This window comes from Maniola hyperantus, chromosome 18 (assembly GCF_902806685.2).
Source record: "Maniola hyperantus chromosome 18, iAphHyp1.2, whole genome shotgun sequence".
Lineage (NCBI taxonomy): Eukaryota > Metazoa > Arthropoda > Insecta > Lepidoptera > Nymphalidae > Maniola > Maniola hyperantus.
The window spans coordinates 315,355-329,765 of NC_048553.1; the positions used below are offsets into that span (position 1 = coordinate 315,355).

General features: G+C 40.0%; 1 protein-coding gene across 1 annotated transcript in view; it reads left to right on the forward strand.

Annotated features, from left to right (window-relative positions):
* The first annotated feature begins 6,122 nt into the window (after positions 1-6,122).
* LOC117990435 (paired box protein Pax-1-like) overlaps positions 6,123-14,411 on the forward strand; it is a 49,998-nt gene continuing 41,709 nt past the window's right edge. The window contains exon 1 of the mRNA XM_034977875.2: positions 6,123-7,013. Within this exon, the coding sequence (XP_034833766.1) occupies positions 6,932-7,013 (82 nt within the window). The 5' untranslated portion in view covers positions 6,123-6,931. The remainder of the gene's footprint in view (positions 7,014-14,411) is intronic.

Below are 14,411 nucleotides of genomic sequence, written 5' to 3' on the forward strand. Positions count from 1 at the left end.
GTAGCCGCTCTCATTTAGTTTGATCATGAAGCCAATTCATTTTTGAATATTTGCGGAACCTAAGGATATATTATAAGAACCGTTTTGTTAATGACTTAACAATAAACAAATGATATTATGGTTTTATTTAATTATTTTTGTTTTATTTTTACGACAATTGACAACGAAGCAAACGCCATCTATTGTGGCTCGAATGAACTCTGAACATCGACCCACGCGTAGTTCTGCACCTTGATGCTAGGTGGCACCAACATACTTTGAACAAAATAGATTTTAATTAAAAGCGAAACGCTAATTAGTAGTTCAAAATTTACAACGTCACAAGACGGACGTCTTAACCACTGGGCTATGACGGCTCTTAGGGGGCTTTTTATAGCGGTTTATAATAAAGCATATAAGTACGAGTAGGAGCACTTATTAGTAGCTTGGAAGATATGCAGCCCGCTATATTTGGGAGATGCGACGGCGAAGACAAACAAACGAGTGCGCTAAGCACCGCAGCGTTCGCGCTCCGCCGCGCTTCGTCACAAACCAAACACTGAGACCAGCACCCAGCGTGCCACTGCCGCGCTATACATAGGCTGCTTAGTTCTTATTGCTATAAGTAGGTACCTACTCATCTCAACATCTAAAGTCAAAGTCAAAGTCAAATGATTTATTCAAAATAGGTAATAAATTACTCGTATTGATGGTCTGGTATGGTGTTAGATTTGTAAGATATAGTGGTGATAATTATTACGCAAACTTAAAACTAAAGCTACGAGGGTTCCAAACGCGCCCAGGTCTGAGAAGAGCCCACAACAAACTCAGCCGGGTATTCTTTTTATTATCACCACTTTACAAAATTATTGAAACTTATTAGAACTATCACAAAGTCGTTAAGCAACTCATTCCCAAGCTATAAGTATAGGACGTACAAAAAATCTGCCTGACTGACTGACTTGATAGATATCAGCGCATAGCCTAAGCCGCTGCAGCTGGAATTAGAAACTTGAAAGACAGTAGGAATTTCTGGATTTCAGGAAATTCCACCCCTAAAGGAGTTACAAGCCTTTGTTCCCAGTAGTTACTCTTTCTGTTGATCAGTCTGGTTTTTTTATTTGATACCTACTTAGTAAGTAAGAGCCGACGAAAAATTTTGTAACAACATTCATTAGGTTACAACTTGGGTACATTAATCCATACTTCTGTACCTACTAATGTTATAAATGCGAAAGTGTGTTTGTCTGTCTGTCTGCTAGCCTTTCACGGCCCTTCCTTTCAACCGATTTTGATGAAATTTGGTACAGAGATAGGTACTTAGCTTGCATCCGGGGGAAAGATTCAGGCTACTTTTATCCCGAAGAATCAAAGAGGTCCCACGGGATTTTTAAAATCCACGCGGACGAAGTCGCGGGCATCACCTAGTACTTACTAATATAGGTACCTAATACCTACTTACTATTACACCTATCAATTAAGGCATACAGTACCTAATGCATAGTTTTTTTTTAAAAGAAATTTAGCCAATCATGACTAATATTCCCCTATGATTCCCCTTTCCTCTGCTTGTGCTTGGAGTAGGTAGGTACGACAATAAATAGTGCAACGGGTGGGGTTTGAACCGGCGACCTTTCCGATTTCAGTCCGCTCTTTCAACCGTTAAGCTATTGAGGCTCTATTAGGTAGCTTGTCTCCGGTTCAAATTTTTAACAACTATAGGTATGTAGGTAAGTACCTATCTAATCGATAACAGATTCTGTTAACAATACGTGAGTAGATGTAGACAGAACTAACGTTACTGAGAATGAAAAAGCATGGGATGAACAGCATCTATGGAAAAAAGAAAATGCTATCATGCATTTTCTACTGGGTACCTACTTATTATTAGTCGTAAGTACCAGAGATTGGTATCCAGTGTTGAGTGTAACAAATAGAAGACCTCACTCATAAAAGCCCGGAAGTCGGAACTAATAAATAATTGCTCTCATGTTGACATGATTTCAGCTGAAAAACCTACAAGTTTGTTGTCTGCGGCGGCGTCGTGCAGCCCGGCGTGACACGCATCATTTGCGGCGCAGCAATTTGCTCGTGTCGGCTCCACAAAGCGCTTTTTGCGACTTGCTCGAAGTAATTAACGGATATTTTTGACGATTTACGCGCATTTCACATACTTATTTTGGGTAATTAACGGTCGGCGGAGCTTTGAGGGTTGAATCTTGAGCTTCTGAAGGAGCTGCATTTAATACCATAGGTAGGTAGCTGACAGGACAGCCGTGGCCCGTAGATCTACTTACTTACATAAATTGAAACCTCCATACTTAACTCTCACGCCCTCTGTAACTTAACTCCGACGACGGCATGTTTTAGGGCGGAGGGTGGGTGTCTAGGTACCTATTTATTGAATCCACTAGCTGGTACCCACACACAACTTCATACGCGTGGAATTAGGTTTTCAAAAATCCCATGGGAACTCTTTGATTTTTCGGGATAAAAAGTAGCTTATGTCACTCTTTAGGTCCTCAACTCTAGGTACCTACCCGTGCAAAAAATCAAGTCAATCCGTTACTCCGTTGCGGCGTGATTGAAGGACAAACCAATAAACCAACAAACAAACACACTTTCGCATTTATAATGTGGGTAGGTAGTGATAAGTAAATGTTATTAAAATTTAGTATCATCACTTATCATCATTATGATCAACTACGGTCTCCCCGCAGTTAAAGTTAGAGATGCGTGGCCGAGATCGAACCCTCGACCGCCTAAATAGGAGACGGACGTTTCAACCACTAGGCTATCACAGCTACAAGTTGTTATACCTATCTTTAAAAGCTCTAACTTTGAAAAAAACTTTAAATCGTGATCAGAAAAGTAGGTAACTCTATCAGAGTCGTAAGTAGGTATACTTAGGTACCTAGTAGGTAGGTAGATAAACCTAAACCTAGTAATCAAAGCAGCCATAACTCCACGCTCCGATGGCTCCCAGACATCCAGCGCTGGGCTATCAGCTATCAGGCCACGAGCGGAGTAGCCATACAAAAGATAACGCGGCACAATCGCCACGCCACTGCCCACAATTGGGCATAAGTCACGCCGTGCCCACGAACAATGCCCGACCACTTTATACTGCATTTATTAACCTACGCCAGGACGGGGCTAGGGTTGACACTTAGATATTTTAAATAGTATTTTTAGATAAATAAATAAATTTTACTAGATGATGCCCGGGACTTCGTCCGCGTGGATAGGTAAGACCTAGAGACCTAGAGATGAATGGAGGAAAATCGTAGAAAGACCAACACCCCTAAAATGGCTAATACGGTATTTGACTGTCAAAAATAAATTATTTCTCAGTGATTATTAAATAGAGCGTCTTCCAAAATACGTAAATTCCACATCTTTTGTTAGTTTTATGTGTGACAACCATTTTAAATTATCGATTAAACTAAAAGAGCACGTCAAATGATGGTGACGTCGCATACCGGCATTTCATAGAATTTCGCATATTAAGCGCGTTTTGAAGTTTGATAAAAAGTTACTGATTTGACTAGTTGTCAAATACCGGATTGTAGCGACAAAGGAAGTCATTGAGTAGGAACCTAGGTAAGACCTACTTAGTACTTAAGTACCTATAATAAAAATATAGCAAGCAATTAGACACATTTAACGATAGACATCTGGGTGGAACTACTTATTACTATTGGAAATTGGGCTGAGCTGAACCGCAAGTAGGTTTTCCGCATAGAGTGCTCTATGGTTTTCCGGGTGGTGTGAGGTGTCACAGACAAACATATTATTAAATACGATTTTGTACCTATACCTAGTGAACAGTAGGCAGCCGAAACTAATGTACATCGGTCTTTAGAATAACATTTTGGTTTTGTAGAGCGTTGTATCTGTCGCTCATACCTATATGACGTTTTGTCGGTCTCAACGACAGAGACAATGCTCTACAAATCTGATATCTCTTTCTAAAGGTCGATATGTACATTACTTTCGGTCGCGTACCTACTGTGAATGTTTGTTTGCAACTAACATTGAATTTTTCTTTCTTTCAGTCGTCAGCCCTAGCGGCGCCTCCCTCGGGCCGATATTCCCGATATAATGGCTACAAACGAGCTGGTTATTAATATTTTATTTCCGTCCCGCACTCGGGTTATTTTTCTGTCGCAGCCATTTTTAACTTCGAACGTGGCAGAGAAATGCAGTAAGTATGCACCGATTTCAATCAAAGCTCACAATGGATTGGCGGCGTTCCTACTTCCCACTTACCTATAAGTAGGTATCTAGCCTACCTAGGTAGTAGGTACCTACCTACCAGGTACCTAGTTATCTATATACCTACCAAAAGCTCATTTCACACCATACGGGATATAAATTATATTAGGTATAGGTACCTATCTACTTAAATGAACTACTGAATTGAATTGAATTGAATTGAATTGAATTGAATTTAAATAAATAAATAAAATAAAAAAGCCTTTAGGTATTCTAATACGTTACAAATAATAAAAAATTTAAACAATCTTACATTTCGTTTCCCTTATTCCATTAGCAAAAAATACTTATATAATATAAAAAAATATAATTTACCATCTCCTCCAAGCCGGCTGGTCCCCGTGGAGGAGTATGACCAACACCCCCCAAACAATACTTAAAGTGTCACCTATCTACTTAGTCCAGTCAAAATAGACATCTTACCTACAGTGTGTAACCAGAACGCTCGCAAAACGAAGACAGGTGATAGTAGGTATACTGATGATTACTGATATTATGATACCACAAAAAAGACGCGAAAAAATATATTAAAAAATCCTATATTTTTGTAAAAGTTTACGATAATATTAGTCACTATAACTACAAAATGAGACAAATGATTAGATGCCTAGCGTTCACCCTGTAGGTATAGTACAATAATTCGCATAGGGCTAAAAATTGGTACGAATGTTGGGAGCCAATAAGTAGGTACCTACCTACCTAAACCGATGGGGCCTTTTCGTTACCTATTCATTTATATAGGTTGGTGTTCTCAACATTCGTAGATTACCTACCTTACCAATTTATTATTACAAGTTAGCCTTTGTCTGCAATCTCACCTGGTGGTAAGTGATGATGCAGTCTAAGATGGAAGCGGGCTAAGCTGGAACTTGGAAGGGTACCTATGGCAGTTTTTATTAAACCCATGCCCCTTTGGTTTCTACACGGTTTTGGTTTCTACAATAGGTATACCTACTTAATTTAAGTAATATCCCGTAGTGTGAAATAAGCGTAATAAGTATATACAATTGGTGCAAAGTAAGAACCAAGAATGACAGCTTATGGTTTTAAGACGTTTTAAACAAATTAAATTTTTATAAGTATATCACTTGCTGTGATGGTGAAGGAAAACATCGTGAGGAAATCTGCATGCCTGAGTGTTTTCCATAATGTTCTGAAGGAAATGTGAAGCCAATTTGCACTTGGCCAGCGTGGTGGTCTAGGTGGGTATACCTACCTAATATTATGGCCAAACCCTTCTCATTCTCAGAGGAGAAGTGAGTCTACGGATTACGGACTAAAACCTCCTCCCATCCTCCCCTTTATCTTTCAAAATCTAGAAACTGTAGGTAGTAGGTAAATATAGAAAAATGCCACATGTTTCAATTTAGTCAGTAAAATTGTAAAACCGATCGGAAACATCATAATTTCCAATCTCCTACAAACATAATATAACCACGAAGCCCATAAACCGCACAATCTTAACTGTTAACAAAATTAACAAACGTAAAATATCAATTACATCCTCTTACATACAGCGTGGCGCATATAACACATACTACACCATACACCCACTGCGGAGTTACGACACATTTTCCTCGCTCGTCTCACTCTAGCCCGAGCGAAACCGACCGAGGGGACAACAGACACACCGTTAAGCCTGAAAACGAAACATTTTCAACCCTATTTAGTTAATTTTAAAGTTCAAAAGTTCGCAGTGAGATCTGTGAATGCATCAGCAATCTTCAAATAGATGTCGACACGGAAAAAGGAACGCATTTGAAATGGAGCGCGGCGATTGGCTGTTTCGCACCAATGGCGGCGAGGGGCGGGGAAAAGACGCGGGCGGCGGAAAAAGCGGCGCGCGCGCACATGTCACACGCGCGCGAAACGCGACTGACGTGTCACGCGGTGTCACGGTACCACGGAAGAAAAGGTACACATCCGGAGTGAAAGTTTTTACATACTAATACCGGAAGTTGAAGAAAGTATTGACTGCTGAAGTCATTAGTTATCCAGTGAAGGTGTTAAGAATATAGAAGTTGATTGAGGAACAGTTAATAGTGAAACAGATGAAGCGTTAAGAGTGATTTAGGATAATATTATAGAATTTATAATTAGGTGTTCGATATTAAACGTAGTAGTCAGTATAAAAGACAACAAAATAAAGATAAGAAAGAAATGTTTAATGAAAATAGCAGTTGACAAAGAAAGAAAGAAAGGTTTCCTGAATTCAAAATAATAAAACTTACTTGTTGTGTAGCTAACAATGAAAGAGTGACAGTTGAAATTAAATGGCTTCGCAAAGTAAAAGCAGCCGAAAACTTTCCACTTTGAATTTATCGTAGCAGTGATGCAATAAAGGGAATAAATAAAGATAGTGCAAATAAGTGATGTTAATAAAGTTATTGTAAAAGAAACAAACCTAATTTTATTCTTAAAAGTAGATGTGATAGAAAGAAGAGATAGAAGTAGTATTAAAAAGGAAAGCGATAAGCTAGTCTTTAACTTTAAAAAATACCTTATAAAAGTAACCATAATAGTAAGAAACTTCAATGAAAAAACATTGATAGAATCCTAGAAAGAGAGACATTAAGAATTTCACGGTATAACAGAGACAAACGGTAGAGGTAGGGTTAAAGATAGGGGTAGGGGTGGTAAGGGGTAGCGTGGGGCATGTGAGTGCAGTGTCGCCATGATGCTGGGCGGAATGGACGGCAAGGAGTATGGCGCCCTGCACGCCGCGGCTGCCGCTGCGGGCTATGCCATGGAAGCAGGTAGGAAAATATTCTTAATTAATTACTTAATTAGGTATGATTTGTAATGAAAGAAACCGTATTCTAATCGGTCCATTTGTTTGAGCACTACGGTGCAATGCCCCAGGGCACAGATAGCCAGACAGTGGATATAGTTAAGCTGTACGCGTCAAATCGAGATATCAATCTGGGAGGGAACGCCCTGCACACCCCTACAGTGACGTGAGGGCGAGCGGGTGCCATCTCGACCTGTCGCGGACTATACCTAGGTACCTACATAGATATTACACAAGTTAAACTTATAGCATCATGTGCTTAAAGCACCCCTCTGTTTGCGTCAGGGGTTGATAATGAATTTTGAATTATCTTGTGAGTCAAGCCTTGACGGACTTTGAGGAGTCAGGAGTCTTTGTTAGCCATTGCTAGGAGTGATGCCATGAGAGGACCTTACTTAAAATAAGCCTACCTCCATCATGTCATGACATTAGCTCACTAGGTAGCAGAAGTACCATAAAGTGTTGAAATTAGAATTAAGTACTTACCTATATTTTACAAAGTTACAAATATTTAGAAGTCGAATAAGTAGACACCGTGGCAGCAAAATAAATGTGATATATAGGTACAATCTACCTACCAGAGCAATGAAAATTTATTAAAGGTAATGTTATAAAGTCTATCTCTAGTCTATAAAACATACAGAAAAACTTATCACTAAAAAATTAATATTTACAAAAAATATACGCCGTCCAAATGGTCATTTATGGGCATTGTGCCCAAAACACTGGCGCTATTACCTCGCTGAACGGCAAGGCTCAACCGTTGAGCGAAATAAGCACCAGCTCTTGGGTCACCAGACGCGTGGATCAGCTTTTGGGACACGACGTTTATAAAAGCTTTCGTGTCCGATGACCATGGGCCCAGAGTCTCAAACGCAAGCGCCGCAAATACATAGTCCTTACTAATGACTTTCCCTACAAATTATTGTTACCAATGAAAATATTAGAATCATTCAAAGATCAGCCCCCCGATTGTGTAAGAATAACCATTTCATGGCTATCGCCATCGTCAAGAAATTCTGCCCTTTGATTGGTTGATTCGATGGTTACATTTTGTCACAGCCAATCAAAGGGCAGAATTTCTTGACGATTGCGATTGCCATGAAATGGTTATTCTTACACAATTGGGGGGCTGTTTCAAAGACGGAACTTCAGATTCCAGAAAGTCGAAATACCTACCCACTTTTAAAAACCTAAATCTACTCGGATGAAATCATAGGCATGATTGAGTACCTTTAATGAAAATGCTGCCACTCAGAGGGCGAGAAGTAGGTACTTATAACTACTTATAAAAAGCTATATTTGGAGTCCAATCAGAAATGAGCGAATCGGTAGAAGAGCCAGAATCAACAGATGTTGGGGTCCCAAGGTCCTAGAACGACACCCTCGCACCGGAATGCGAAGCGTTGGAAAGCCGTCTTCGTTTAGTTGGACAGTCGAAGGAATCCGCTGGATTCGGGCGGCGCAAGACCGTGGCGTGTGCAAGTCCCTTCAAGAGACCTAGGTAACCTAGGCTAGGTTTATCAAGCAATAGAAACTCTATCGGTTGATAATGATGATAAATATGAGGTGCCTATAACACTGACCATTGAAAACTGGCCGAATAGCTTCCTCATTGTTATTTTGCCTAATACACTCCATCGGAACATGTGTAAGATATACCTACGCAGCTATCAGTCACCCCCGGGCAAAGGGTCCCGAGTTATCACGCCAGGGTCGCTGAGGGTCGCCGCATGCGTCACTCATTCACTGTCTACTAGTCAAGCGTGAAATTGATCTATAAAATTGGTGTCAATCGTCATATTTAAGTCTGTATGCTATTCCAAATGTATTGACAAGGCTCATTGCAGTCTGCGAAGGCTCGTCTCGCAGAAACTCAGGGTAGAGTGAACTAGAGTGAGGGAACTGTCGGTTTGATCCTATAGATCGATTTCGTAAAACCTGCATCAATCAACCTGCGCGCTCCATCTTAGGCTGCATCAGCCGTCATCACTTGCCACCAGGTCTGATTGCAGCCAAGCGCTAGGTAGGCTATAAATTTTAAAAAAATCATTACCTACTACAATCTCAATTGTTCTGATTGGCCGAATTTGTGCGATTCTTGTTGCAACAATGCGTTGTAGCCAATAGTGAGTGAGCGTCTGTGGTAGCACGGTGTATGAATAAAACGGCTGCTCACATATTTACAAGATATAATTCAGGATAGTTTACATGTGCAAAATTTACATCGATGGTAGTGCTGAAAGTAACTCACTCCTAACGGAAAACTCCGCGAGCTATGTACAATGCAAATTGATTATATACATCGATGATTCTATATAATTTACAACACAAACTGGTTGTCTCCGACCAGACGAAATCAAGAGATTCGTGGTGGTGGAACAAAAGCTGGAGCTCGGTGCTTGACAGTGATGTGTCGGTCTTGGTGTCTGAGGAGCGAATGTGGCCCCTGGATTTCGCCCAGGGCCGCAGGATTTTCGAATCGCTCCGTATTCAAATTTCCGTTCTAAGTGGCAGCTGCGATGTGAAATGTCTTCTTTACAGCTGCCAGTCTTAGAACAGGCCGCATGCCTCTACACGTCAACCAATCAGCAGGGCGATTGTCTAAAACCTGCATCAATCATTATTACAATCTCAATTGTTCTGATTGGCTAAATTTGTGCGATTCTTGTTGCAACAATGCATTGTGGCCAATAGTGAGCGAGCATTAACCAATCAGAGATGATTGCGATCGTGACATTGTAGCTGTCAAACAACCGCGGTAGGGCCACAGAGGTGATTGCGATCGTGACATTGTAGCTGTCATTCTACCGCAATCGAGCAGCAGAATCGACGATATGTCAAGTATTATGGCTACCTCAAAGAATTTGGAAGTACTACTACGTAGGTGTATTCCTATGTCGATGGGCTACCTACGTCAAATATATAACATTTGACGCCTGCCAGTGACGTCGAGGCCTCGACGTTTTGTTAGAAGTTCCCTATGTAATGAACTGTACTCAGGGTCCCTATTTCAGGTTATTTCAGGGCTAAATGTTCCTACCTGTAGAAGCAGGCGTTACTTTGCGGAAGTCCATGATATAGGGTACAATGAACCAAAAGCTTAATTTGCTATAATCCGCTGAAACAGGTCGAATCTGTATGATGCAACATGCAGCATGCGAAATGCACCGCCCGCCCTCCCACTGCTAAACATGTAGGAAGAAGCAGCCACCAGGCAAGCAATACGCACCACCACCACCGGAGTTCATTGTTTAGCCATACTACTTACAGTGGCCTGCACAGGGTTTCAAGCCGGGGTAGGCACTAGTTAAGTAGGAGCCTGTTCACTGGCAGGTCATAATGAAAAATATGCATTGAGCTATTACAACTGGGGTAAGCAGTGCATTTATGCCTCTATGACCTGCACGCCACTGACTACTTACCTACTTAGAACGCAGGGGCACATAATATGTGTGAAATAATCTACTAATACATCGATGGGCACTACCTAACCAGTTATCTATACTTAAGACTATTAAGCCTGCCATTCATTTTCTAACAAAGGTAAGTAGGTAGGTTAAGTAGTGTTAACGTGTATGCTTTACAACATTATGGATATGATTTATAGCATGTTATATGTATTTAAGTCGCTGCGGCTGCGCACGCGCAAGTGCAGCAAGACGGAGTTATCGCGGTGCAGAGGCCGTCGAGGGTTATCGATAACCGATAACTTCCGTCACTACTGCTAAAGCGGCCGTCAAAGCGTGCTTAATGAGACTTATTGAAAATAAATTAGATTGCTTGATAACGTTAGGTAGGTAGGTACGAGTCGTTTAGCTAGGTAGGTACCTTTCCAGTGGCGGAATTGCAGTCTTTTCCGTCCTAGGCCACAGGCCATGTGGTAGGTAAATAGGTACCTACCTACCAGCCGCTCCTTTCTTAGCACCCGTCCTAGGCTAGTTGACTTTTTTTAAGTAGGTCTTAAATGGTTAATATTTGTCCAATTAGATCAAAAAAATTAACACTAAGTATATTTTTTTGCGCCCTAAAAACCGTAAAACTTTAATTTAAAAATATATTTTTCTTAGACAGGTGAAAACACTGTCGGCCATGTTTGGCCGATAGATTGTCTGTGCTCTGACGTCATGCATTTGTAAACAACAGCATAACCTCCCAAAGTTTAATAAACATGACTTCTATACTAGTTTACATGCAAAATATAGTAATTATCGTTATTGTATCATCCGAGAATGTAAAAATGCATCGATAAAGACCACAGGAAAGTTGTGGATTAGAGTGCCCAGTGAAATAAATATACGTAATACGCGAAGACTTGCTTAAAGGGATCCTACATGACTAACGATAGCAACCCAAATTTATTTTTGCAAAGATCACTTTGTTGTAAGTCTTACTTAATAACTTATTCAATTTATAAAGAGAAAACGTTATTTTTTTACGTTTACTATGAGTTTTTAGAAATATATGAAAACTAGCTTATGCTCGTGACTTCACCCGCGTGGACTTCATAAATTTCAAACCCCCATTTAACCCACTCAGGGGTGGAATTTCAAAAAATCCTTTCCTAATGGATACCTTCTCTTTACCTACAAAGATCACACCCACCAAATTTCATGTTTCTAAGACCAGCTGTTTAGATGTTTATAGGCTGTGCGTTGATATATAAGTTAGTCAGTCAGGACTTTAAATTTTATATATGGATACTACGTTAGTCCACGCGTGACATAGGGATGACATTTCTTTGTTTACATATTGAATGACGTCACATCATGGCTGACAGCGTTTTCTGCGTTTCAAATAAAAATAAAAACTGTGTTTTTTAAAATAGGATTTATATATCCATCCTGCGTTTTTAATAATTGTTATTGATATATTTCGTTGTCTTAAGCAAAATACTATAATAAATAATCATTTATTGGACGAAATAAGATATGAGTCAAGTAGCCTAATTCTACTTTTTTGTCAACTTTTATCATAAAATAATATGTTACCTAATTTTTTTTTGATTGACCGCCCCTTATATCTGGCTGCCCTAGGCCCGGACCTACTGGGCCTTAGGGCAAATCCGCCACTGTACTTCTCTCATCATTATCATCAGCCTGTGGACGTCCACTGTTGGACATATAGGCCTTCCCTAAAGAGCGCCACCACACCCGGTCCTCAGTCTTCCTCATCCAGCCACTTCCCGCCAGCCTCTTTGTAACTTCGTAGGTTTGTAGGTAGGTTTGAAATTTGTGTAGTCCACGTGGACAAAGTCGCGAGCATAAGCTAGTTAAATATGACTTGCTTTAACGGTGAAGGAAAACATCGTGAGGAAAACTGCCTGAGAATTCTCTATAGGTAATGTTCTCAAAACTGTGAGAAGTCTGTCAATCAGCACTTAGCCAGCTCGGTAGACCATATGGCCAACCGCTTGTCGCTTTGAGAAGAGGAAATGGGTTTATCATGATGTTTAAAAGAACAAAACATTCAAAATCCGTGCAAAATGACTTCTCACGCGCCATTTTAACTCAATGGGTCAACAGCTGTCGTGTCAAACGTATGGTTCTCACCTTTAAAAATATAAGGACTAAACTCTTACTTTCGACATGACAATAATTGACACATAAAGTTAAAATGGCGCGTGAAAAGTCAGCTTGTATAACAATATTTATAATGAAATCATTCACGATAGTTTCAGAACATTCAAAACTTTTGAAACAGTAGGTGGTGATTAGTGTTGTACCTAAATAGCAAGCATCGATAACGCGAGCCGGAGTCGATAAAATCTGTAATTACGCTATCGTTACGCGCACTTATCGTGGACACGAGCCAATACTCGTTAATTATTAATCATTATTAATAAATAGTCCACACCGTATCAATACTATGTTTTAATTAGAAATCTTTATAAACATTCGTGGCCAATATTGTAGAGTTTGATTGATTAGGATTAATAGATAAAAATAACGATGTTAAAGTATTTAGATATAGTTATAGTACGCGACAGGTTGAAATGGCAATCGCGGGCGGGAACGCCCTGCACCCGCACACAGCCCCCGCGCCAGCCCGGTGCGGGCGAGTGCGGGTGACGTGCGGCGGGGTGATTGTCACACGTAACAGCGGCTACAGAGAGACAGCAATAGCCACAAAGGAAAATAAGAAGAAGAAGAAGAGATACAGCAAATGAACTGTCACAGTCTCACCTTAGTAGGTACGAGTGCCTCAACACTCCTCTGTACAATATCATTTAGAATTATAGTTTCTAAGACCATAATATGTAACCAACATAATATATGTAAGTGTATGTTAAATAACATATTATGTAAGGAGTTATATAAATTGTAATAAACATATTCTTTTTTGTGGTGAAGATCAGAATCAGATTTCTTCTGCTGGCCGAAAAAAAAGAATTAGCCCAATTTGGGTAATGTGTTTTGCCACAAAGGTACCAAAGGTCCATCGTCCCTCCAGGCACAGTTAGAGGCGGCAAACAAACGCGTCTGTTTGTTCGTCATCAGTGCACTTGTTAGGTCGACGTCGTCGGCAAACACGGCGCGGCTACCGGTCGTCAAAAAATATATTGAAAAAACAATCGCTACTTAGCTTTGCTTAGCCCTAATATTGCTGGCTCGGCTTACTTTACGCTGGCAAACAAAAGTACTATTTTTTTTTTCTTTTTAGGGTTCCGTACCTTGAAAGGAAAAAGGAACACTTATAGGATCACTTTGTTGTCTGTCTGTCCGTCTGTCCGTCGTGTCTATCAAGAAAATCTATAGGGTACTTTCGTTGACCTAGAATCATGAAATTTGGCAGGTAAGTAGGTCTTATAGCACAAGTAAAGAAATAAATCCAAGAACCGTGAATTTGTGGTGAATTCACAGAAAAAAATGTGTTCATGAACAAGTAATAGTATTTTCAAAGATAACTATACCAAGTTCATATGAAAGGGCTTTACCTGTAAAATCTAAAACAAATTTTCATTTATTTTTATGTTATTTATGTTTTTGATTTATCGCGCAAAATGTTGAAAAAATACGACTAGGTATTACGGAACCCTCGGTACGTGAGTCTGACTCGCCCTTGGCCGGATTTTTTTAATTATTTATTGTGAAGTGTCTTCGTTTACTCAGAGAGGACATCGACTGTTTAATCATTAACAGAAAAAATAAAGTTTAAATTTAAAATTCCCGAACATTCGTCCATATGAACTTTGATTTTCCGGGATATTTTTTTAGTCCGAAAAGGCTCCTTTGTATTCTGGGATGCAAGCTATCCATGTACTAGATGAAAATTTACTAGAGTACCTACCTAGGTGTATATATTTCTTTTGTATTAGACATACCTAGGTTCTTCAGGAATGTTTCTGCAAATAAAGAATCTT